At 46.0% G+C, this 27,240-nt stretch overlaps 1 protein-coding gene across 2 annotated transcripts in view; it reads right to left on the bottom strand.

Moving 5' to 3' along the window:
- TTC39C (tetratricopeptide repeat domain 39C) overlaps positions 1-26,166 on the bottom strand; it is a 105,460-nt gene extending 79,294 nt beyond the window's left edge. The window contains exon 1 of one of the 2 annotated variants that reach the window (XM_003587769.6): positions 25,414-26,166. In XM_003587769.6, the coding sequence (XP_003587817.2) occupies positions 25,414-25,565 (152 nt within the window). In that variant the 5' untranslated portion in view covers positions 25,566-26,166. Of the gene's footprint in view, positions 1-7,478; positions 9,087-25,413 lie in introns of those variants that run through there. The other variant, XM_059881026.1, reaches the window with a different exon arrangement.
- Positions 26,167-27,240: the final 1,074 nt, after the last annotated feature.

Raw genomic sequence — 27,240 nt, forward strand, 5'->3', positions numbered from 1 at the left:
GCTAATTCTGGGTATGAAGGACACCTGTTTTTAATAATATGCTGTACTTTTTATACATTCAAAATACTTGATAATACAAAAAACGATATCATACCCCCATTCAAATCATTAAGAGCATTGATGTCTCTCCATTGTTAAAATGACTAAAGCAAACCAGGAAAACAGACGAGAGGGGAGAGATCACTAAGATGGTTCCCAATCACTAGCTACTCCGACCTTAATGACAAAGACCAGTACTGCCACTGGGCCATGCATCAGAGAACTTTTGCATCTCATGTTTCCTGGGTCTCTTCTGAGCTGGCAAATAGCACTCCTGGGCCACCCCCTGCACTGTGAACCCACCACGGAGTCACTGGCTGGGTGCTCTGCCCACCGCGCTCCATGAACGCAGGCTCTCTGCAGAGGGAGGTGAGTGTTCTCCTTCGGTGCTAGCTAATCAATGCTAATCCTGTCATCAAGGGAAAGTGAGTGAGTTTCTGTTATAATGGACTTACTGTGCAGGTTGTTTTAGAAGCTACAATTAGCCATGCCTTTAGCACTTCTAGAAAGTGGGTGGGCTCATTTTGAAGCAATGATCATTTTCACTGACAGCATTAGAAATCTAAGAAGTCATAAATTATGAAAGGACATATCTAAGTCTCAAAGGGAAATAATTGTACACATTTCTCACAAAGAATGTAACAATCCCTCGGGTCTCCCACTTTTCTTGAATTTGATTCATTTCACTACTGTATCTAATGAGAAATTCCACTAGTATGAGCTTCATTTTAAACTCTCATTGTAGAATGTGTCCTACTACCCACAATTCCTTTTTGTAACTGCTATAAACATAATCAGAAATTTAGACTGCAGCCCAGAAAACTATGGTACCACCCTCTCAGACTGATGCCTGCAATTGTTTATACATGTACAAGCACACAAAACTCAACCACTTTCCACTCACCTAAATCTCCAGATTACCCAAGATTAGAGGGAGAGAAATAGATGCCCTTCACCTACCAAACACTCCAGCCAGTGGGTTCTTTCCCTGTGTTTACTGAGAGAAGGGCAGTAATTGTGCCCAAACATGTTTGTGCCTGTTGCCTTTATTAACTGCAATTATCGAATTCATTGTTTACTGTGTAAACAGATGAAACAAGACTCCAAAAAGTGTTATATATGAAAAATAATTATGAGCTTTGAAAAGACTGATAAAGGCATATGACTCTGAAAGCTCCTTTAGGATTAGATTAAAAGCTCCTCAGAGTGCTCTGCCAATGACTTTGCCCTCTGGCTCCTCTCTAAAGACCCTGACGCTCAAAATCACAGGAATGCTTTATAGGTGAGGCTCATGCAGGGAACCCAATTGAGAATCCGTCAGCAAACTCATAAAAGGCAAGGCCTTGGCCTGACATCAAAAGTCAGAACACAGTGTCTACTAGATATTCTTCCAGTATATAATCCCTTGCAATAACTGATTTTCTTAAAATTTATTTATTTATTTGGCTGCATCGGGCGGGTCTCAGTTGTGGTGCATGGGATTCAAGTTCCCTGACCAGGGATCAAACACATGCTCCCTACATTGCAAAGTGGATTCTTAACCACTGGACCACCAGGGACGTCCCTAACTGACTTTTTAAATAATCACTAGTAATTCATCAAGGTCCGAAAGAGGCCCCTCCAATACACTCACTTAGCTCCTTCAATTCCTTTTCTGATATTCAGTACAACATACATTGCTTTCCCAAGACAGTTAGAACACTTGGTATAACATTTCCCAATTGACAACAAATTGCTGAAGAAATTGTTACATTACTTAATCCTTCCAATGTGTTCCTCTTTCTATATTCCTTGTCTCTCTGAATGGCAGCAACATCAAGTCAGTGACCTAGAATATCTAAAATTCCTCCCCCAACAACAAAAATCAAATGAAAACCAAACAGTCCTGTTGATTCTACTTCCTTAAACCTTTCTCGTGGATTGCCGGTGCCCTCGCAGCCCCGGTGTGTGTTGTAACAACTGCCGTGGAACTTCTTTGGTTTCAAGTTAACTGTGTACACTGCGCTCAGCATTAGCTTTGTGAAACAAAAGACTTACGTCACTCCTCTGCTCAAAAACCCCCAGTGGCTCCACCAAAGGGCAAGATCAACAACCCGTGGCACAGAACGTACACCCATCTACTTCACTAGCAACGGTCTCCATCATCGCTTCTCATGCACGCTCTCTGGGCAGCCAGGGAGGAGCGGATACAGCACACCCAGAGTCAGAGCACCTGCGCAAGTGCCTCCATGCCACCTCCCTACTCATCCCCAGGGCACCTCCTCTGACACTCCTCCAACTCCCAGAGCCCTGGGTTCAAGACCTGGCTCTGAAGTGAGTGGTCTTGAAAAACAATTTAATTCTGCCAAGTCTCGGTTTCCTCATCTGTTAAATGGAAGGAAATGGCAGTTTCCATCTCACAGGGTCACAGGAATGACTGAGTGAGAACACGTGGCAAGTTCCTGGCACATGGTGAGTCCTCATCAAGGTCTAGGATGCTTATCATTATAGACTCAACTGTGCTGCCCTCCACCTGCCTCTAATTCACATGCTGAAGCCCTAATGTCCTGTGTGACTGGACTTGGAGACTGGGCTTTTAGGAAGTTATTCAGGTTAGCTGAGGTCGGAAGTGAAAGGGGCTTCTCTTGTGGCTCAGCTGGTAAAGAATGCGATGTGGGAGACCTGGGTTCGATCCCTGGGTTGGAAAGATCCCCTGGAGAAGGGCAAGGCTACCCACTTCAGTATTCTGGCCTGGAGAATTCCCATGGACTGTACAGTCCACGGGACTATACATGGGGTTGCAACGTCCTGTGTGACTGGACTTGGAGACTGGGCTTTTAGGAAGTTATTAAGGTTAACCGAGGTCAGAAGGATGGGTGTCAAATCCAAAAGGATTGATGACCTTAGAAGAAGAAGAAGAGGTTCCTCTCTCCTCTTTCACTCTCCACTTGTATTCAGAGAAAAGGTCACACAAGGACATGGTGAGAAGGTGGCCACTGGCAAGCCAGGAATAAAAGCTCTCATCAGAACCTGACCATGCTGGCACTCCACTCTTGGACTTCCAGCCTCCAGAACTGTGAGAAAATAAGTTTCCGTTCTTTGAGCCCCCTAATAGGTGGTGTTTTGTTAGGCAGCCCTAGCAGACTAATATACCTATTTTCTTGTTTCCCTCCTCATTCTGAGACTCCATTTAAATTAGATGCTGTGTGATCATCCTCGCCAGATTAGTACTTCTTTGAGAGCACAGAAAGGGTCTCTTCCTCTTAGGACCTACCATGGTAATCTGAACACAGTAGGTAATCAATAAATCTTTAATTTATAAATGAAAATAATGAGAGTTCGATTTTAAGCAAACGTTACCCTCTCGGGTGGCACTAGTGGTAAAGAACCTGCCTGCCAATGCAGGAGACATGAGAGACGCAGGTTTGATCCCTGGGTAGGAAAGATCCCCTGGAGGAGGGCATGAAAACCCACTCCAGTATTCTTGCCTGGAGAATGCCATGGACAGAGGAGCCTGGTGGGCTACAGTCTGTGGGGTCACAAAGAATTGGACACAACTGAAGCAATGGCACCCCACTCGAGTACTCTTGCCTGGAAAATCCCATGGATGGAGGAGCCTGGTAGGCTGCAGTCCATGGGGTTGCTAGGAGTTGGACACGACTGAGCAACTTCCCTTTCACTTTTCACTTTCACGCATTGGAGAAGGAAATGGCAACCCACTCCAGTGTTCTTGCCTGGAGAATCCCAGGGATGGGGGAGCCTGGTGAGCTTCCGTCTGTGGGGTCGTACAGAGTCCGACATGACTGAAGAGACTTAGCAGCAGCAGCAGCAGAAGTGACTTAGCACGCACACACACTTCCAGAAAGCTTCTGGATTGTGAGAGCTAAATGTCATTGCCAGACTTGCATTTGACTATTCAGAGACATGAATGTATAGTACAGAAACTGCTGCTTTTTTAGGTTCATTTTTACTGATTCCCAAGTTGAGGCTCTACCTGCAGAGAAGTCTCAATATGTAGCCTAAAGAATGAAAAAAGATAAAATGTCTTTTCTCTTGACCTGATCTCAGGCACCTGTCTCCCACAGGTGCACATCTGTGCAAAATGCCACAGCCCTTTACGAGCTCCCTGAAGCACTGAGTTCCCAACAGTAATGCTGACACCAGGTTCACTTTACCACCATCATACCTTAATTCTGTGTTTTACTTAATACAGAACTGCATTTCAATAAATAATACCTTAATTCTGTATTTTAAAAGGGATTGTATCCAGTGTCTAAGTGGTAAATGGATAATACTAAGCGTCACAATAACCAGCGAATACTCCACAGAATGTCCCACAAAGGTAAGCTTTAAAACAAGTGAGAGATACTATCTCACGGTCTTATCTAATCTTCCCAGTGAGACGGTTGATTCGAGACCAGCCAATGCTACTTCCCAATACCCCAGACAAATCTTCTATCACATGGCATCTGCACACCTGAAGTATGGGGGATGCATGACATGTACACAGGACTCCCAGTAAAACTCACGTTTGGAAGCAAGGTCTATTCATGCCACGTTTACTGATTGAGCGCCTACCACACGCCAGACGTTAGGCAAGGTGCTGGGGTACAAAAGTGAACAAATTAGACAAAGTTCTTAATCTTAAGGAGTATAGTCTAGTGGAGGAAAGTATTACATTAGGGAATGCAAGCAATGCCCCTTGACACAGCAGTTCAGGATCCCCAAAAGGACCCTGGCATGCTGAAACATGCAAAATGACCTTAATGATAAATGGGAAAAATGATTGACCTCTGACCTTTAAAACTTTTTTATCAAAACATTAAACCCACCACAAATATCATACTCGATGGTGAAAAACTAAAAGCTTTTCCTCTAAGATCAGGCACAAGACAAGGGAGCCCACTCTTACCACTTCTATTCAACACAGTACTGGAGGCATCCTGCTGATATTTGGGAAAGCTGCACCTCAGATAAAAAACAGGCATCAGAGACTACAACAAGCAACTATATGCCAATAAAATGGACAACCTGGAAGGAATGAACAATTCTTAGAAAGGTACAATCTTCCAGGGCTAGGCCAGGAAGAAACAGAAAATACAAACAGACCAATCGCAAGTGCTGAAATTGAAATTGTGTTTTAAAAACACCCAAAAAACATTAGTCCAGGACCAGATAGCTTCACAAGCAAATTCTATCAAACATTTAGAGAAAGTTAATACCTACCCTTCTGAAACCATTCCAAAAAATTGCAGAGGAAGGAATACTACCAAACTCATTCTATGAGGCCACCGAATGCCAAAACCAATGACACCACAAAAAAGAAAATTACAGACGAGTATCACGATGAACATAGATGAAAATACCCTCAAAAAAAATATACTAGCAATCTGAATCCAAAAATACATTAAAAAGATCAACTACTATGATCAGGTAGGATTTATCCCAGGGAGACAGGGATTTTTCAATACTGGCAAATCAATCATGGTTTGAAAATATACATGTACTCCAATGCTCACTGAGACCCTGTTTGCAATAACCAAGACATAGACGCAACCTAAATGTCCATGGATAAATGGATAAAGAATATGCAGTACATACATATAATGGAATATTAGTCATAAAACAGAATAAAATAATGCCATTTGCAGCAACATGGACAACCTGGAAATTATCATACTAAGTGAAGTCAGTCACACAGAGGAAGACAGATATCATATGATATAGCTTATATGCAGAATCTTAAAAAATGGTACAATGAACTTATTTACAAAACAGCAAAAGACTCACAATGAACTTATGGTTACCGGGGAGGAAGGGGAGGGGGAGGGATAGATCAGGAGTTTGTGATTAACACGAACACATTGGTATATTCACACACTACTCTATTTAAAATGTCAATAGATAACCAACAAGGACCTACTGCATAGCACAGGGAGCTCTGCTCAGTGCTCTGTAATAATCTGTCTACATGGGAAAGAATCTGAAAAAGAGCAGGTACATGAACATGCATAACTGAATCCCTTTGCTGTACACCTGAAACTAACACAGCACTATTAATCAACCACACTCCAATAAAGAACAAAGTTTTAAGGACTTTCAAGTGGCAAAAGACATGAATAGAGACTGCTCCAAAGAAGATATACAAATGGTCAATAATCACATGAAAAGATGCTCAACATCACTCATCATTACGAAAATAAAAATCAAAACCACAATGAGATAAGACTAAAAAAAAGAAAATAATAAGTGTTGGTAAGGATGTGGAGAAATTACAACCCTTGTGCCCTGTTGACGAGAATACAAAATGGTACCACAATTATGGAAAACAGTACGGCAGTTCCTCAAAAAACTACAAATAGAATTATCATGCATGTGGGCTGTGCTTAGTCACTCAGTTGCGTCCAACTCTTTGCAACCCCACTGACTATAACACACTAGGCTCCTCGGGCCATGGGCATTCTCCAGGCAAGAATACTGGAGTGGGTTGCCATGCCCTCCTCTAGGGGATCTTCCCAACCCAGGGATCGAACCCAGGCCTCCCACTGCAGGCGGATTCTTTACTATCTGAGCCACCAGGGAAGCATGATCCAATAATTCCACTCTGGGTATATTCCTCCCAAAGTTGAAGACAGGTCTCAAAGACACACCTGTATATTTGTATTCATAGCAGCATTATTCGCAATAGCTAAAACATGGAAGCAACCCAAACATCCTCTGACGGAGAGATAAATGAATAAACGAGATGTGATACACATGTACTATGGGCATCGTTCTGCCTTAAAGGGGAAGGAAATTCTAACACATGTTATATCATGGATGAAACTTAAAGACATGCTAAGTGAATAAGCCAGTCACAAACGGACAAATACTCTACGTATTCATACATATTAGTACTATACATACAGTGCATATACAGTACTTTATGTATTTTATAGTATAGTAATGAAATATAGGATTCCATTTACACGAGGTCCTCAGAGTCATCAAATCCAAAAAGACAGGGTAGAAGGGTAACTGCCAGGGACTGAGAGGAGGAAGAAATGAAGAGTTGTTGTTTACCAGAAACAGAATTTCAGTTTGGAAGGATAAAGTTCTGGAGATGAATGGTGGTGACAGCTGCATAATGACGTAACTGGACTTAATGCCACTGAAGTGTACTCTAAAAATGGTTACAATGGCAATTATATCCCTCTGTATGTTTCACAATTTAGAGCAGTTTAAACATTCTTACTATCACTTATAAATGTATAGGAAAATTAAAAATAGTAAAATTTATTTACTTAGTAGCTTGTAATTGAAACCATTAGAAACACTGAGCATTAAAGGGTTTTACTTTTCAGTAACTAACATATCAGGAGTGTTTGAACAGCACATGCTTTCTCTTTGTCATAGAACTCAAGATGCAGAGTGAGCATTTTTGTTGCTATGCAAAAATGGTGAACCGTCATACTTCTCACCAAGTTTAGGTCGGCTTCCAACATTGTAGCCTTTGTGCTTTCAAGGTTGTCAAAGTGCTTCTGACTGCTTTAATGTGAAGGGATTCCTTTTTCTCTGCTGTACTTTTATCCTTGTTTGGTCAAATCTCTCTTTCAAACAGCCATTTCTGTAAAATGTCACACGGGTTTATCAGTATGAGACAAGGAGGCAACAATATACTCTGGTGTTTGTGGGAACTAAGAGGTGTGCAGTGATCAATGACAAGCAGACTCTGCAAGAAGTGATGTGATTGGCCACTGATCATGATATGTATTTGTTACATCTATGGGGATTTGTGGGCTGAAGAAGTAGCAGCTTGTGTATGGTTATTCACAGTTTATACACTGGTGGGACTGAAATGTGAACTGTTATTGGCGGACTGGTTATTTAACTAATAACCTCCAGGAACTGAAATGCATACAGATTAGAACCAAGCAAAGCAAGTGCTATCTGTGTATAATCATAAATTGAGGCAAGAAGCCCAGAGGAAAGAAACATGATTCTTTGAGAATCTTCAAGAATTTGAAAGTAGTTAGAATAAGGGAAGAGCACACACATGCAACATAAGGCTACAGAATGACATGACTGACAAAGCGCTGATGTTTTAAACCAAGGTTAATCTAGATTCTTAAGCTTGTTGAAACCAAAATCACTGTCAACTTAAAGCTACTTTACTTTTCCAATTTTATATAAACCATCATATGAAGGTGTTTCCCTGGTGGTTCAGACAGTAAAGAATCCGCCTGCCATGCTGGAGACCCAGTTTTGATTCCTGGGTTGGAAAGATCCCCTGGAGGAGGGAATGGCAACCCACTCCAGTATTCTTGCCTGGAGAGTCCCATGAACAGAGGAGCCTGGTGGGCTATAGTCCATGGGATCACCAAGAGTCTGACACGACTGAGCAACTAACACTTTTACATCATCATATGAAAACAGGAGCTATGAACCTATTCTGCAGCTTGAGCTTCCTTGGCTTTGTACAGCCCCAGCCTAGAAGGAACACAATGAAATTATTTTGAAATATAAGCAAAGAAACCAGATAAAGCAGTAAATGGTCTAGGGGCAAACCAAACGGAACCAAGGCACGCTGCAGAGAAGCTGTCAGAAACTTTGGTCCTGATCCTGAGAGGAGGAGGAGGTTACTTCTAGTTTCCTGGGACTGCTGCAATAAGTCATCACAAACTTGGTGGCTTAAAACAGTAGAGATTTTTCCTCTCTCTCAGTTCTGGAGGCCAGAAGTCCAGAGTTTCCCTGGGCTAAGATCAGGACGTGGGCAGGGCTGGGCTGCTCCCTCTACAGGCTCTCCAGCGAACCCATGCCTGGACCTCTCCAGCTTCCAGGGACTGCCCGCATTCCTGGGCTGTGGCTTCAATCACTGCCATCTTCAAGGCTGATGTCTTCAAACCTCTCTGCTCTGTTTTCATAACAGTCTTCCCTGCTGCGTGTATAAAATCTTACTTTGCCTCCCTCTTACAAGAATATGTGTGATTACAGCCTCACTCCAGGAGGATTGGCTACCCACCCAGATAATCCAGGATCATCTTCCCATCTCAAAATCTTTAACTTAATCATGTCTGTAAAGATCCTTTTTTTTTTTTTTTTTTTTTTTTGCCACCTAAGGTAACACCAGGAGCTTCCCAGGTGGCTTAGTGGTAAAGAATCCACCTGCCAACACAGGATACATGAGTTCAATCCCTGGGTTGGGAAGATCCCTGGAAAAGGAAATGGCAACCCACTCCAGTATTCTTGCCTGGGAAATCCCATGGACAGAGGAGTCTGGCACATGGGGTCCATGGGGTCCATGGGGTCTATGGGGTCACAGAGTTAGACAGGACTTAGCAACTGAACAGCAATGCAGCAAGATAACACACAATGGTCCCAAGGATTAAGACACAGGTATCTCTTGGAGGACCACTTTCAGCCTACCACTGAGGCCATGAAAGTGTTCTCAGCAGAGGCACTAGGACGTGAAAGATCACTGGGGGCTGGGGAGGAGGGACAGAGAGGGTAAGAGGAAGTCAGCTGGGCTCTGCAACTGCCCGAGGAGATGTGGTCTGGATAATGTGGTGGTGGAGAGAAGCGAATGGACTCAAGGGGTACTCAGGGAGGAAAGCTGGCAAATGCAGAAGATGAGAGAGGTGCCAACAGGACGTTTGAGACTTCTGAAGTCTGTAAGCTTGTTTCAAGTGGGGCCACCCACTGAGCTTGGGGACACCAGAAGAGCAGAAGCGCAGGGGACCCTGAGACTGCAAGACTGCTGGGTGATGCCAAGTTGCACAGCAACAGAGTTCTTTTCGGAGGAAGCAGGGAAACCAGCGTACGCTCTGGGGTTGGGGCCAGATGTCCCACTCAGTCTGTTAAACTTGGGTTAGGACTTCACTGTGTCAGGAGCCAAGTGACAGTGATAATACTTATCTGCATGGCTGCAGAGAGCACTGGGATTAAGGGTAAAATGCACCCGTCAAAGCGTGTATTAACGGTAAGCACTGATCCCCCACTTGATTACCACTCACTGCCGCTCTTTGCCTGTGCAGTAATGCAAGCAAAGACAGAGTCTGCTGTCTGATTACCAGACTGTGATACCTCTTACTTTATTCCGATTCCTCTCTAGCTTTGCTAATTCATATTCATTTATTGCTAAAGACTGATGCTCATTTACAGTTACTGATCTACTCTGAAAATAACTCTCCAGGCTAAATAAAGTCAATTTTTTTCCTACAGTTTTTCTAATTGTGTCACTAATGTGTATTAAATATCTCCCTAACTCATCAGCATTTAGTTCCTTCTCTATCTTAAATCATACAGACAATCAAATCAATTATTTCCATTAGGATGGGATGGGGAGGGAGGTGGGAGTGGGGTTCAGGATGGGGAACACATGTACACTCATGGCGGATTCAAGTCAATGTATGGCAAAACCAATACAATATCATAAAGTAAAATAAATAATTTTTTTAAAAAAGAAACAAAAAAAATTATCTCCATTAATAGCAGACGGCACCAGTGTTGATAAGTAACTTAAACAGAGGTCATCCAAACCACACATTATCAACTAGCTAAAAAGTCTTTCCAACAACCCTTCAAAGCTTATTTTTTAAGTAAACAAAATTGATAATGTTTTCATTAATTTTCTCATCTTTAAATTAACGTAGGGTCTCCTTTATTATCTGTGGCAGTAATCCACAAACTGCATGAACACTCTGAGAATTAAGTACACTCAGCTATCAATACAAGCAATTCAAACATTAAATTATCTTAATCACCTAGAAATTCTAGATATCCCTATTTTTCAGTTGAAAAGGCATTTCAAAGTGAAACTATAGAGATGTACTCTTTGTAATAAACTTTTAGTAAACTGCTGCTGCTGCTAAGTCGCCTCAGTCGTGTCCGACTCTGTGCGACCCCAGAGACGGCAGCCCACCAGGCTCCCCCGAACCTGGGATTCTCCAGGCAAGAACACTGGAGTGGGTTGCCATTTCCTTCTCCAATGCAGGAAAGTGAAAAGTGAAAGGGAAGTCGCTTAGTCATGTCCAACTCTTCGAGACCCAGTGCTCAGTAAACTCTGAACTTGGTAAGAAAGTTTTTTTCTCTCACCAAAACACTATTATTTTCTTTAGTTTTCAGTAGACCATAAGGCAGAAAGAGCTTCCCTGGTAGCTCAGCTGGTAAAGAATCTGCCTGCAATGTAGGGAACCTGAGTTCAATCCCTAGGTCAGGAAGATCCCCAGGAGAGGGGAATGACTACCCACGCCAGTATTCTTGCCTGGAGAATCCCATGGACAGAGAAGGCTGGTGGGCTACAGTCCATGGGGTCACAAAGAGTTGGACACAACTAAACGACTAACACTTTCACTTTCTTTCCATAGGGCAGGAAAATTTCATTTGGGTTTGGTTCATTATTTACAAGCTTCTTTAACTATAAACTTAAGACTTGAACAGAATAGATCCTTGATGAGGTTTCGTTTCGAGGTAAAACTCAGTCTTCTATCAAGAGAGAAGCTCACAATTTCAACTCAGCTTCAACTATCCTCTCTTGCTGCAGTTCATGGGGTTGCAAAGAGTCAGACACGACTGGGCGACTGAACAACAACTGTCCCTCATAAGCCCAGCTCTGATCCAAGAATACCACACAAGGGACACAAAAAAACCATTCTGTCATTTCTTGCCATTTTTACACTGATAATCTCTCCAGAACAAGAATCCGGAGGAATTTCACCACAGCAGGTTCCAAGCCTTGGCTAAACTATTTTAGACAGCTGTTTCCTCTCACCCATGGCCCTTCCCTCCTCCTTTCCCTGCGGTCTTTCAAGAGGAGTAATTTCCAGCTCAATCTGTAATTTTAATAATTCAAGGAAATGAGTGTCTCATCAACCATCAATACAGAAGTAACAAAAAACTTGTGAAAGCCCACGGTTGAGAGCTGAAGCAAACAGCATTCCAGCTATAAACTCACAATTGTTCTTTTCTGGGCAATTGAGTTGCTGCAAACCTTGGTGTTGGCCAGGAGATGGCCAATTTCTCCAACAATTGCAGGCTTACAATAGCCAGCCCCATTTCGCCTTGGATAGCTCAAGTGTCATATGTCAGACCAGTATGCAACTGATGGGTTCAACGTGTTTCTTTATTTTAGACCCCAATAAAGTTAAGGGGATCGTGACATGTAGTCCCATCACTTCATGGCAAATAGATGGGGAAAAAATGAAGACAGTGACAGATTTTATCTTCTTGGACTCCAAAATCACTGCCAACAGTGACCACAGCCATGAAATTGAAAGACTCTTGCTCCTTGGAAGAAAAGCTATGACAAACTCAGATAGCACGTTAAAAAGCAGAGACATCATTTTGCCAACAAATGCTCGTATAGGCAAAGCTATAGTTTTTCCATTAGTTATGTTTGGATGTGAGGGTTGGACCATAAAGAAGACTGAGCACCAAAGAATTGATGCTTTTGAATTGCAGTGCTGGGGAAGACTCTTGAGAGTACCCTGGACAGGAGGAGATCAAACAAGTCAATCCTAAAGGAAATCAACCCTGAATATTCATTGGAAGGACTGAAGCTGAAGCTCCAATACTTTGGTCACCTGATGCAAAGAGTTGACTCATTGGAAAAGACCCTGATGCTGGGAAAGACTGAAGGTGGGAGGAGAAGGGGACAACAGAGGATGAGATGGTTGAATGGCATCACCAACTCGATGGACATGTGCATGCTAAGTCACTTCAGTCATGCCCGACTCTGCATGACCCTATTACTGCCAGACTCCTCTGTCCATGGGATTCTCCAGGCAAGAATACTGGAGTGGGTTGTCATGCCCTACTCCAGGGCAGCTTCCTGACCCAAGAATCAAACCAGGGTCTTCTGCATTGCAGGTGGATTCTTTACTGTCTGAGCCACCAGGGAAGCCCTAGAATACTGGAGTGGGTTGCCATGCCCTACTCCAGGGCAGCTTCCCGACCCAGGAATCGACCAGGGTCTTCTGCATTGCAGGCGGATTCTTTACTGTCTGAGCCACCAGGGAAGCCCTAGAATACTGGAGTGGGTTGCCATGCCTTCCTTCCAGAGGATCTCCTCAACCCAGGGATCGAACCTGCATGTCTTGTGTCTCCCGCATTGGCAGGTGAGCTCTTTACTGCTAGTGCCACCTGGGAAGCTCTCAATGGACATGAGTTTGAGCAAATTCCAGGAGATGGTGAAGGACAGGGAAGCCTGGTGTGCTGCAGCTTATGGGGTCGCAAAGAGTCAGACATGACTGAGCAACTGAATAACAACAAAAGTTAAGGGTGAGCATGACTGACAAGACACAAAGATATTCCATTCTTTTTTGCTCCAAAGATGAGCTGACAATACATAACTAGAGATTTTGCAATTCACTATTCCAAACAAGGGTGGAAAGGGCATAAAAGCAGCACTTGAGGCCTTAACAGTGACTGATTATCCTGGAAGCAGTCCCCCAGATGCCATGCAGTGTGGATTTCCATTTAAACCAATTGCTTCCCAAGACCCGAATTTCTGTTATTTAGTAAATTCAACATGGATTCGGATATAAAAAGTCATGTTTCCTCCTTTTCTGTCCAGTTAGAATAGTACCAACATTTTTTACTTATGATAGAGATGAAGTGATACAAACATTTGAAAATCTATTTATCCAGTGAGTGATTTACATCATGGAAGTAAAACCTGAGGGAGGGTTGCTATAGTAATGAGGCAAGAGAGTGAATTCAGAAGCAAAAGGCACCCGTCTAGACGATCAGAGGCCAAAGTGGGAAGAACAGCAAATAATGCTTACTAAGCATGGGAACCCAGAAAGAGACGCATCACCCTCAGATTCACTTTGCCCTAGAAAAGCCCCACCCAGGAGTACAATGATGCAATCAAGCAGGTAAAGAACAGGTTGAGCACACATGTACTGTGGGATACAGGTAATGGCGTGGCTGAGGGTGGGACCATGGAAAGTTCTGGGAGTCTGTGTATAGAGGTGCCCTACCTGAAATTAAACTGTGTGTATGTGTGTGCGTGGTGGTGGTGGGGTTCCTATTAGCTGCTTTCAGAAAATCGACATGACACTTTCTGCCATATTTCCTTCCATTCTAGAGGAATCACTTTTGTGGTCCCCTTGACTCTCTAACTTTGGGGCAATTGCATCCTAATTTCTGAGGTTTTGACCCCTTTTGTGTGGGAGTAACCTACTCCCTAGCAAACTCCCTAGTAACCTAGCAAAAAGCTCGCTCACCTCTTCAATCTTGACCTTTTGATTAGATTTTTAATACAATCATACTTCTTAGGAAGGACATGGACTAGTTTATACCCTGAGATTCACAGTTAGGATGACCCTAGTGGGACACTCGGGAGAGGAGGCCTTTGAAATGAAATCATCTGAGGCTGGAAAGACACGGATCCTGCAGGCTGGCTCTACAATGAGAAAGAAGACGGGACGGGGCCCCAGGGGTCCACCTTCCATCTGGAAGGGGACAAAAGAACCTGCGCTGACATCCCTTCCTGGAGGTGTCTGGGCCCTAGAAGCAGTCGTGTGTGACCTGGAAAAGCAGGGGTTTAGAAGCAGCAACCAGTGGGGCCACCCCTGGAGGAGCCCTACCCTGCACTCTGCCTTGCACCAGGTCACAGACTCACTGGGGCACTACTCCCTCCAGCACAAGCGCTCTGCGGTGGCCCTGCCAGCCAGGGCTTGCCTCTCCTTGCTGCTGATCCCAGCAGCCCTGGGAGAGACAAACCTTGTCTTGAGCTCCACACCCGCAAGCCCAGTACCTCTTAATTGAGGTGCTTGGGAAATCTGTGGGGCCCATTTTGGGGCGACATGACAACTGTAGCAGAATGCGCCCAGGACCCCGGCCATCCTTAATGTGCCAGACTCCTGAGTATCACCCCATGTCCTGCACAACCTCCGAACGTGTGGAAATTCACATGCATGACACCGTTTTCCATTGTTTAGTTCTAGAATCCACTTCCCTGGACACAGAAGCACAAGACCATTCTCTCCTTGTTCAAATATACCCTTTGTCAAGACGTCTTCACAATTTTAGAAAACTATGCCTCCAACAGCAACACCGCTTGTGGCATTTGAGCTGACAACACACCACAGCTACGCCAGCCCACGTTTGCAAAAGTCACATGCCAGAATTTCACAGGGATATTGAAAACTCCTTTAAATATAGTTAAAGCCAAATTATTAAAGACCCGTGAAAAACCAGATTTTCGTTCATATATTTCATTATTTAATTCATTAAGGATTTTCATGAATAAGCTTCATTTTTGCCATCCACTATTAAGGATCTGTAGCATGTTGAAATTTGTATCGTTAGAACTGCACAAATTATTTATTTGGGGTTTCTTATTTTTCTGTCTTACTCTGACACTGCCCTTGGGGGTAGTGTTATACATCTCCTGCCCCAACTTCCCTATAAACTTTTTTCCAATTCATCCTCTAATCTGAGAAATCTATTACAGGCTTTGGTCTCCAGAGGACTTGGTTTGGCAAGGGATTTAAAGATGGGAGTTCGTTTTGTGAGACCCTCTGTCAGCATACATCCCACGTCCTAATACAAGGAATTAATTATGTTGACACAACCCTGACATAGACTCATTACAAAAATGCCATGCTTCCTTATTTTCTCCATGTCAACAGCCTATGGCTTGCCGTGGCATATTATCTTACTTCAATTAAGGCCTTCCCTGCTTTCTCTTAACTACACAGAACAGTGTGGTCTGTTACTTCATGTCAAATGCACCTACGCTTTCATTTTTCTGCTATGAAATGGCTTCTGATTGTCTCTCAGATCCAAATTTATTCATTATACACAGGTGCAAGCACCTAATGACTTAATCTGCTGATGAAGGTGTGCTGAGCATTTGTGTTTTGAAATGCGTGTAATTTTGTATTATGAATTTCTTTTTTATTCTCCTTTATAATACTATTTGGGCATTCTGCTGACTTTTAGACAGTGTACGTGTCACGGGTCATTTTTTTCTTAGGTCACTTCATCTATCAATTTCATTTTAGGGTCGTGGCAGGAGAATTACAAAAATCTGTTACAACAACAGGGTGTTAGATTTGAGAGAGTTGCGAGCCACCTGTCTGGAAAGCTTCTCCTCCCAGCCTCCAAGTTTTTCCAGAGACCAGTTCGTCCTGACATTCAGGACAGGGGCTGTGGAGCCGGGAAGCTAGATTGCCTAGATTGTGGCCGTCTCACACCAAAGACGCAAGTGACACCAGAACGTCATGCCCCCCGGGGCAGCCTGGATTACCGGGCGTGGCTGATGGGAGACGCGAAAGCTGGGTCTGCCTGCCAGAGGCAACAGGAGCAGAAGATAGCTCAGCCCAGGAGCTACCTGCCCGGGCTGGATGCAGTTGAGACTCGTGGCCACTTTAGAAGCAGAAGACTTCATCAGGGCCGCTCCTTTTCCTTTGATGGCGCCTGTCAAGACCAGGACGTGCTGGCTGGCAGCCCTGCTCGGCACTGCCCCTCACCAAGCACTGGGCAGCCTGGATGCACCAAAGGGAAGAGGCTGAAGGGCCAGACAGGAGCCCTGCTACCTGCATATGAAATGCAGAGCGCCAGTTCAGGGGTGCTCAGAGCCCCTCCACAGGGTCTGGATGTGCTCACTACACATCAGGATGCAGGAGGGGTTTGAGGAAGCAAGGCTCCTAACAGGCAGTGCCCCTGGACTGAAGGTGCAGATAAAGGGGCACTGACAAAAACAAAACCTCGTGGACTCCACATGACTGCAGCAACCTCAGGAAGGGTGGCCTCAGGCACACCCAGCGAGATGTCCACCCATGTCAGCCCTCACACCCAGACAGGCAGCCATGGCAACAGTGACCTCACATCAAAGAGCTGGATGAAGGGATGGAGGAGCAACCAATGGGCCACACCACCTCCTCCTGGGAACCTGAGTTGTGTCATGAATGACAAGTCAGAACCAGTCAGATGATGCAAAATTCTCCAGCACAGCTGAGGAGGAAGGGACCAAGGAAGGGGCAGGAGGGAGGCAGGGAAGCAGACCAGCCAGACTGGAGCACATCCATCCTAGGACAAGACCTGGGACCTCACTCTGAGGCCAGCTGGGAGGACAGGGCATCTGAAACCTGGCTGACACACTCCCTGTGGACAGACCTCTCTGGTGGTTTACTGGGTTGCCTGTGGGTGCCAGAGTGTGCGCTGCAGATTTTGGAGTGGGGAGTTCACCCCAAAATGACATGAGCCACATGCAAGCCAACTTCTCATAGTGTAAGGGTTATTACAAAAGCAGGATAGTGTGGTGCAGTGGTTAAAAACACAGGCTCTGCAGCGAGACACCCTAGGGTCAAACCCAGCTCATCCACTTACTGTGAGACCTTGGGCAGCTCATCCAGTATCTCTGGGCACCACACACCACCACCCCCACCCCCTGCCTCACCAAGAGGGAGGTGACAAGAGCACCCTGCACAGGACTGTGGGGAAAATAAAGTGAGGATGAACAGACGGGGAGTGTGTGACCTAGCACAGAGAAAGTACCTCCTAGAATTTACCAATAATTTATGATTCTTATGTATCTATTTTGATGTATCTTAGGAAAAGTCACCTAAACCAGTGATTTCCCAGACATTCCAGCTTTGAGTAAGACTGCTAAAGTGACTGTGCAGCAGATTGACAGGTATTCAGTGAGCAACAGCTGCTTGAAGCAGGCACCTGTTTCTCACCTTTGAGTCCAGCACACAGTAGACCTTCTCAAGGGGCTTTCTCTGTCATAACAGACTGACCGTTTTCCTGTAAGACAAGAGTAACTCCCGTTGTGTATCGAGTTCTCATGTTCTGAAATTCTTGAGCAAGGAGGAAGAGATGGAGAAAGCAACCTTAGCTAGAGGGAAAAGGGTAGAGTTGGCCAACCAGCAAGCATCTCTACACACAAAAGAGAGTCCAGTCCCGTCTTCAAATCAGATTTCAGAAGTCACTACACCGAGACAGCAATTAACAAATAGCCTTCTAGGATGTATGTTTGTAACTATAGACAGTGACAAATGTTAACTAGACTCACTGTGGCGATCGCTGCACAACACATATAAACAGCACATCATTGTGTTAACACCTGAAACGAGGGTGCTGCATGTCAACTATACCTCAAAGAACAGGCATGCAAAGTCTCCTGTCCAGAAACTGGGATGCACCTCCTCAAATCATAAGGCTTTAAGTAAGGATTAGATCCCCAGGTCCACCCCCAAAAGACCTTTGATCCCGATTAGACCTATGTCACCAGCTGGACAGCATACTGTGAACTTGTGGGACAGAGGAAGCAATGGAAAAAGTCTAAGACAGAGAGGAATTCCTCCCCGGGCACCCCAACCTCTTTCACGGGGCAGAACTGGCACTAAGCAAGGTTTTGAAATAACAGTCATCTACTCTCTGGGCTTCCCTTATCTTCTATCTTCTCCGAGAGTCCTTCTCAGCCAGTTCCCTCTTCATATTCCCTCTGCTGTCACTGGGTAGGTAGGAGGGCAACCCTGACAGAGAGAGGAGTTGTTATTATTCAGTCGCTCAGTCGAGTCCAACTCTTTGTGATCCCATGAACTGCAGCACACCAGGCTTCCCTGTCCTTCACTCTCTCCTGGAGCTTCCTCAGACTCATGTCCATTGAGTTGGTAATGCCATCTCTGTCGACCCCTTTTCCTCCTGCCCTCAATCTTTCACAGAACCATGGTCTCAATGAGCTGGCTCTCTGCATCTGGTAGCCAAAGTATTACAGCTTCAGCATCAGTCCTTCCAATGAATATTCAGGGTTGATTTCCCTTAGGACTGACTGGTTTGATCTCCAGAGGAGACTGGGGTGTAAAAAGCGGGATTTAAAAGTCAACGCAGGGACTTCCCTGGTGGTCCAGTGGTGAGGACTCTGCACTCCCACGCAGGAAGCCCAGGTTCAATCCCGGGTCAAGAGAACGTTCCCACATGCCACAACTAAGACCCGGCACAGCCAAATAAATGTTTTTGCTTCTTTTTTTTTTTTTAAAGAGTCTGTGCAAAAGGTCTGACCCCTGAAGCACAATGATGTGCTTGGGGGTCTACAGGGGGTTTCGTATAACTAAAGGAAGAGAAAGCTTCATGCCACCCCCACCCCTGCTATAGAAGTGGTCACTTTTTCCTAATAATTTCCTGTAAACTAGCCCGTTATTCTACAGGCAACTGCATTTTTTTTTAAACATCCCAATTAAGCCAAATGAATATTTAATTAGAATCTTTTCAGACAGTGCAATAGTTGGGAGGAGAAAAAAATGCCCCAACCTTTGCATATACACACCGCTGAGCTGAGGAGGGTGGAAAAGGGCAGCAGCTGAGCCTCCTCCCTCCCGCCAGTTGCCCACACCATTTCTGCTTCCTGTTGCTTCTCCTTTCTTGCATCTCTGCACCTATGGACTCCCCGGGGCCTCTGGCAGCCAGGCGCAGGCACCCAGCTCTGGGAGCAGCCAGATCATGTGGAGCCCACAGGCGACCTGCAGGCTCCCCTTGGAGTCCAGAGCATCCGACACACCGCTGGGCACACGAAAGGCTCGCACACATGTGGGTTCAGGTCTCTTACACCAGCCTCTCAAGTTCTTCCAGGGAGAACAGTGGTTTGTACCAGACTTCATCAAACTTTCTGTAAGGGTCCAGAAAGTAACTATGCTAAGCTTTGTGGGCTGTAGGCTCTGTATAGCTATTCATTTCTTTATGGAGAAGACACCTTGTTGTTGTTCACATAATATTTTGCTGTTGCTTAATCACTCAGTCCCACTCTTTGCAACTCCGTGGACTGTGGCCCGCCAGGCTCCTCTATCCATGGGATTTCCCAGGCAAGAATACTGGATTGGGTTGCCATTTCCTCCTCCAGGGGTTCTTTCCCGACCAGGGATCAAACCCATGTCCCCTGCAGCTCCTGCACTGGTAGGCAGATTCTTTACCACTGAACCACCAAAGAAGATATTGGGTTTGGCCAAAAAGTTCGTTTGGGAAGTGAGTCTAGCTATACCCTAATAACTTTATTTACTGGGCTTCCCTGGTGGCTCAATGGTAAAGAATCCACCTGCCAAAGCAGGCGACACAGGTTCAGTCCCTGATCCAGAAAGATCCCACATGCATATGGAGCAACTAAGCCCATGCACCACAACTACTGAGCCTGCGCTCTAGAGCCTGGGAGCTGCAGCTCCTGAGCCCATGTGCCACAATTACTGAAACCTGCGTACCCTAGAGCCTGTGCCCTGAAACGAGACGTCACGGCAATGCAAGTCCTGCAGACGTGCGACTAGAGAGTAGCCCCCACTCACCACAACTGGGAGAAAGCCCATGTAGCAGCAAAGACCCAGCACAGCCAAAAATAAGTAAAAATTTTTTAAAGCACTTCTTTTTTAAAAAACCTTTACAAAACCAGTCAACCACATTTGGCCCATGGGGTCTAGCCTGAAATCTCGAACTATACTGAGCCATGTCTACAGTGAAAGTGGCTCTATAATCAACCTGCTTACAAGTAAGGCCACATGTAATACGGTTTGATTGTATACGCCATAAACTGTGCTAAAACAATTTAGGACCCATACATTCATTTTAAACATGAGTTTTTGTTGTTTTGTTTTTAATACATTTTTGCCATTTTTATACTTTAAGACAGAAAAGAAAAATATCACAATTGGCAATACCAACTATGCACTCTCTATCAAGCCCTTATTTATGCATATTTATCATCAGTGATCATTCATTCTATTATATGCTTTTTGTTTGATCTGACAATGACCAAACAGGACTTTTTAATAATATCTACAGCCAGAAAGTGGCAGTCATATTGGCAGGGGTAGACAGTACAGATGTCTTAGGGTCAGAAAGAATGCCAGGAATTAAAGCAAAAGATGGAGATGGTGGCCTCAAGGGGTAGAGGGACAGTAAATGCCAGGCCTGTGAAATAAGAACCGCAAAGCTCTTCAGCTCAGGAGCTCCAAATGTCCCCTGTCCTCCTTGGAGTTCAGAGTTTCACCTCTCCTTCTAGTCTGCCGATTACAAAAGTAACATCTCAAGCCCCAAAGAGAAAGAGATGGTGACATCAGGACCCTGAGGCTCGAGCAGCTGGGTGTTAATTACAGATGTGAGGGCCACACGGTGATGGGTGAGGGCCACACGGTGGCAGGTGAGGGCCACAGAGAACATGAGTTAACTGAACACCCTGAAAGTCAACACTGACTCACAGGAAACGTGGACCAAGCAGCAGATCTGAGAAGAAAACAAGTGTAGAAAACGCATCTGACGTGACAACCTAATAACACTGATCAGCTGCCAGGTCTCACCCCCCCCTTCTCCAGATGCCAACTCACATCTCTCTCCTAGAGTTCCATGTCCACCCACCTCCGCTCGCGTTCTCCTCCTCCCCCACCCCTCCCCCAATTCCTTCTCTTTCAACTTGCTCACTTCCACCCCATCATGGCTCTCAGCCTCAGTTCCTCTGTAAGATTTTCCTTCAAGCTGGGTTACACGTTGCTTCTCTCTAGTCCTACAGGCCACAACAGCCATGGCTACATCTCCAGATTCTCCCCACCAGCCAAGCTTACCTGCAACTCAACACCTAAAAATCTAGAGCCTGCCTCATGCACATAACCACAGCCTCTTGTCACAAGTCTGAGTTCCTAAAGGTCTGAGTGTGTATCACACACATGATCATCAGTTAAAAGTGTGTGTAGGAAGGGGAGTGAGCACTGCTGCATTACAGCACTGAGCCCCCAGACCAACACAAAGAATGTGATTTCGGAGGATCAGGATCACACACTTACAAAGGTACATATTCTTGGGCTTAAATCAGCACCAATCTGTCTCAGCCTCTGCAAAAACATCTCCAAGCACATGATGGGGGCTCAGCATCAACAACTGGGCAGCTTGTTATATTATTACTATAGTTACTACAGAAGAGACAGCTCCATTTTGAAATTCCAGCCATGGAGTCTTATATCTCAAGAGAAAGCCTCTATTGTGCATGTGCATGGATGCCAAGTTGCTTCAGTCACATCCAACTCTTTGCTATGGACTGTAGCCCACCAGGCTCCTCTGTCCATGGGATTCTCCAGGCAAGAATATTGGAGTGGGCTGCCATTCCCTCCTCCAAGGGATCTTCCCAACCCAGGGATCGAATCCATGTTTCCTGTGTCTCCGGCACTGGCAGGCGGATTCTTTACCACTGAGCCACCTGGGAAGCCCACATTCCTGCCTGTATAATATCTAAATTATACAACCCCAGCTTTCCCTAATTCTGACCTTCATGATTATGTTTCTACGAAGTAATCATTTCTCATTAGGTAGCTGCTGGTGAAACTATCATCCTAGTAATGTGGCAAGAGAAAGTGACCTTCTTGCCTTAATTTTCTTAGTGTTACTGTTACACTAGACAAATGTTTCTATTGTTAAACCGTAATGATAAAATTCTAGAATGTTTACTGGAAAGGGAAGGGCGGTGAAAGAATCCTAAGGAATGAGATAATCAAGTTGTTCTCTCTTCAGCAAATAAACTGAGTTTGAGGTGTTCCTCAAACAGTATGCAATCACTGCTGGCTTTCCCAGCAGGCCATTCAACCCTGGAAAGGGAAGAGAAGTGTCCCAGTGCATAGTAGGACCTAAGTTTTTGAAATGCATTATGTGAGGGCTTCCCTGGTGGCTCGGCGGTAATAAAGAATCCTAGTACAATGCAGGTGACGCGGGTTCGAACCCTGGGTTGGGAAGATCCTCTGGAGAAGGAAATGGCACACCACTCCAGTACTCTTGCTGAGGCAGTCCCACAGGCAAAGGAGCCCACCAGCTATAGCCCGTGGGGTAGCAAAGAGTCGGACGCGACTGAGCACGCACACAGTCCAGGCCAACTTTAAAGAGAAAGGCTATCTACATTCAGGACGTTTTGTCTTCTACTCAAACCACACCATCAAGTAGAAAGTACTATAATAGTGGAGAAGGCGCCAAGTTCAAAAATTAGTGTTTGATGGCTTACATGGTGCCAGCTACCATGGATTCTAATACTAACCACCCTATAGCATGTGCGACTCCCATTTTACAGGCAAGTAAGCCAACGGAGAAACCAAAGTCAGCAGCTACAAAAGTAGCGAAGCTAGGGCAGCCCTGGCTGCCGGGAAGCTGATAGGATGATGCTACTACTATCCACCCCTAGAAGAGTTTAAGTTGCTGGCAAACAAGGTCACGGGGAAAATTACAAAATATAATCAATCAGATGGGTCAGAATGGTTTAATGAAAAGAGCCCTGGATTTAGAACCACAATGCCTATGTCCTGGCCCATGCTAAACACTGAGAAGCTGAGTGCCTCGTAACTAAAAACACTGTGAGGACGAAATAACACCTCACTCCTTTGTCGTCACTAGAATAGCTCGAATATAACGAACTGTGCTTGGCAGAGAAGAGCTACCACAACATGGTGTTCCTTTATCTTTGGTTCCCATTTCAAAACCCAAGCAGACAGCCACAGCTCCTGTGCAGTGGAAATCCTGCCTGGACACCTCCTCCCCTCAGCCCCAGCACTCGCAGAGAAGCGCCTTCCCAAGCACTCATAACACCCTCTAGTAATAGTGCACAGGGGCTTCCCAGGTGGCTCGGCAGTAAAGAATCCACCTGCTAGTGCAGGAAATGTAGGAGACAGAGGTTCCGACCCTGCCCAGGGAGGAAAAGATCCCCTGGAGGAGGAAACGGCAACCCACCCCACTATCCCTGCCTGGGAAACCCCAAGGACAGAGAAGCCTGGCAGGCTACAGTCAGACATGACTGAACACAACTGAGCACAGAGTTGTCTAGATGAGGCAAAGCGAGTTATTTCATGCTTTCAGTATCTGGGAACCATGAGACAGGAATTTAAGTACATTAAAACAATGGGGGGAGGGGGAAGATGATCAAAATAAGTAACAGAACATTTCAAAGCAAGAAGTATTGAAATATGCAAGCACCCATATCTTGATCAACAACCAAAGAAAACAAACTTGACTCTATAAGACTTTCTCCATCCCCTCTCATACAACATAAATTAGTATGTCTTTTTGGAAAAGTCAAAGCACAGTAAATAAAATTTCTCATTAAATACATTCTCAGATGGCTCAAAAAAAAAAAAAAAAAAAAAACCTGCACGAGAGATTGTGAGACAAGTAAGTCTTTTAAATCTATCCTCTGGAAATCCCTGATGAAACTCTGGCTTGAAATCAGATTTGTATGCTTTAAAAATAAAATAGTCTGAATAGAGCTAAGAAGTTTCCATTTGCGGGTTTTTTTTTTTTTTTTTTTTCCTTCAAAACTGATTTAAAAGTAAAATGTCTTAGTGGAAAAGTTTATATTTGTGAAATACTCGCTTTGCCATTAAGCTTGTGGACGCTCCCAACGGTAGAAACCACCATTCTTTTATGTCTGAAAACTTCAGGCGCCTGCATCCCAGGGGCTGGGCTCTCCTCTCATTTGCTTACAGGCAGTGGCGCTCAATCACAGCTGCACAGGAGTTCCCTAAAACCTACCAAACACCGGCCCTAAAGACCGGCAGCAATTGGCCCTTAAAACACTGACAGGAAAGCTGCCAATCAACATCCTTGAGTCCTGACACTAAAAGGGCAAATCACAAACTTTCTTCCTAAACCAGAAAGCAGGTTCTTCTGCTCCGCAAAGAAACTGAAGGCTCCTCCCACACACACGAGAAAGCTACGAGGTTTCAGTTCTTTCCCTTCGATGTTTTAAAAAGACGAATCAAACAATTAACTGAACACACGTGTGCTTCCTCTCACTCCCACGTATGTTTAAAATCCCTCCATTTTCTTCTACCTCTGAGTTAAGAGAAATCCATCATAAATACATACGCTTACTTGAAAAGCATAAGCAACTCATTTTGGGGACTGAGTTTGAGAAAAAAGGCAGACAGAGGTGAATGAGCAGAGTTCGGCTGGATTTTTTTTAATTCCTGCATGGCCACGCAGTTATGCATATCTGTTTTCAAACAATGAAAGCGTCTGGAATGCACAACGATGCACAGTAGCGCGAGGAGCACGAAGCAGGCACGCTGCAGCTGGTGTGGTCCGTGTCACAAAGGCGGCACGGGCGGCGCGCCTCGCCGGAGTCACGGCCCTGCAAGTCCGGGGCTCGCTGCCGCCTCAAATCGCGTCCGGTCCAGATCTCAAAGCCCACGGGCTCCGGACCCGGCGGCGGGGGACGCGACCCGCGAGAGAGAAGCGGACGGACACCGGGCGCTCCTCTGGCAGGACGAGGCCGAGAGAAAGTCAGGGGAGACTGCGGGTCCCGCGGAGAGAAAGGACCGCGGAACCTGGGTGGGGGCGGAAGGGAAACGCGGCCAAGGCGCACAGGCCGGGGGATGCGAATTGGGGAAGCGAGGACCTGCCAGGGAGTAGTGATCGCCGGGAAGGGGCGAGGGAGCGGGGCGCGCCGGTCACCTGTATTGTTTGAAGAGCTGGTCCGACTCCCGAAAGCCGTTGTTGAGCAGCATGTTGATGCCGGCAAGGGCCAGCTCAGCGTCCTGCAGGGGCGCCGCCGCCGCGTCTCCGTCGTCCAGCCGCCGCGGCCGCTGCTGCTCCGAGCCGGCCATGGGCGCGCGAGGCTCTGCTCGGGGCCGAGGTGAGGTGGGGTGGCAGCCGCTGCGGCCCCCGCGCGCGCCCGGAGCCCGGCTCTACCTGCGCGGGGCGCGGGCGCGGTGGGCGGGCGCGGAGGGAGGAGCCGGGGCCGGGCTGCAGCGCGCGCGGCGGGGACGTGGGCGCCCAGGCCGCCGCCTCCCGCCGCCGCCGCCGCGGGGATTACTCAGCAGCCGCCCGCCCGCCCGCTCCCCCTCCGAGACTCCCGGCTCGCGCGGCCACCGAAGCGGTGAATCCGTTTCCGGGTGTCTTCTATCCGGGCGGAGCGGGGGCCGAGCCCCGGCTGCCCTCGCTTCCTGCAGCCCCCGCGCGCCACCCGGGCCCCGGCCCTCACACCGCGCCCCTCGCCCGGCAGCCCGAAGCCAGCGCGTCGAGCCTGCTCGGACACGCTCGAGGCTCCGAGGCCCGGCCCTTGACCCCCTCCTCCAAAAGGACCGGACCCAGGAGTCGCGGGGAAGCTGGAGAGGGCGAGCGGGTTCGGAGAGCGAACTGGGAACTCCGACCCGGCCGCGGCGAGAGCGCGCAGTGCTTTTACCCCGGGTGCCCGAAACCCCACGCAGGCGGCGCGCGCGCCACCCAACTTTATCCGCACCCTGGGACCGCCCACTAGCCGCGGAAGCCAATCCCCGAGGAGGTGGGCGGCGGGGGCGGTGCCCCGGGCACCTGCCCGAAGGCTGCCCGGAGCTCAGAGTTGAAGAACTAGAGGGGCAAGGGCCTGGGTCTGGCCACCCACCCGCTCCGGACCGTGGGGCAAGGAAACAAATAGGGGTTCAGATAGCACACACCTAAATATTTAAGTTATAAATTCAGCTGTTCAATTGCGTTCTACTCTCACCCTAACAATTACACTTTCATATCAATGCAACAGAAAAATGACTATAAAGCTGCAGTTTCCGTAGGACCGAAAAGTTAGTAAAACGCCGAACTTGACTGAATTTAGCCATTACTTACTAAATTCTGATGATGGGCTGGTGGTGTGTGTTGGGGGTTAATATTAGGGAGACAATCCATAAATCAGTTTCTGTGAGTTTCCATAAATTAACTCTTCCCGTTTTAATTTTAGCAAAGTCAATTATGTATGGTGTTACAATCAAGATTATGATCTTAATGTATAATTAAACCACCTTTCTTAAATCGTCGTGATTCTTTAAGTGTAGTTTATCAAGTTCAGTTTGGAGAAACTTTGACCAAGCTTTAACCACTGTAATTGTTTGTAAAACTTAAAACGATGTTCAGGTTTCGAGATAACCCATGAATTCTAAGTATCATGTCCAGCATTATAATGGAATCAACAAGATAATTGATCATAAAAAGTTTTCCAAAATAATATAATTTCATACTGTAAGCAGCTATCACTTATATCACAGACTATAGTCTGTGCCATCCGTACAGTACAGTATCCCCAACATTCATCTCAAATTTCAGAGTAATGTGAATTGTTGTCACTTCTCAGCTGCTGTGTGTAACTGTTACAACACCAGGCTAATTCTTGAGTACCTCTGGGGCCACAAATTAGAACAGTGAAAAGCAGCAAGAAACTGAATGATTCCCACCCTTGGGAAACAATACTTTGTAATGGAGGACATCATTGCCTTCAATGTGCTCTGAAAAGGATTTGACAAGTGGACCACT

This window comes from Bos taurus, chromosome 24, assembly GCF_002263795.3.
Source record: "Bos taurus isolate L1 Dominette 01449 registration number 42190680 breed Hereford chromosome 24, ARS-UCD2.0, whole genome shotgun sequence".
NCBI classification, from domain to species: Eukaryota; Metazoa; Chordata; class Mammalia; order Artiodactyla; family Bovidae; genus Bos; species Bos taurus.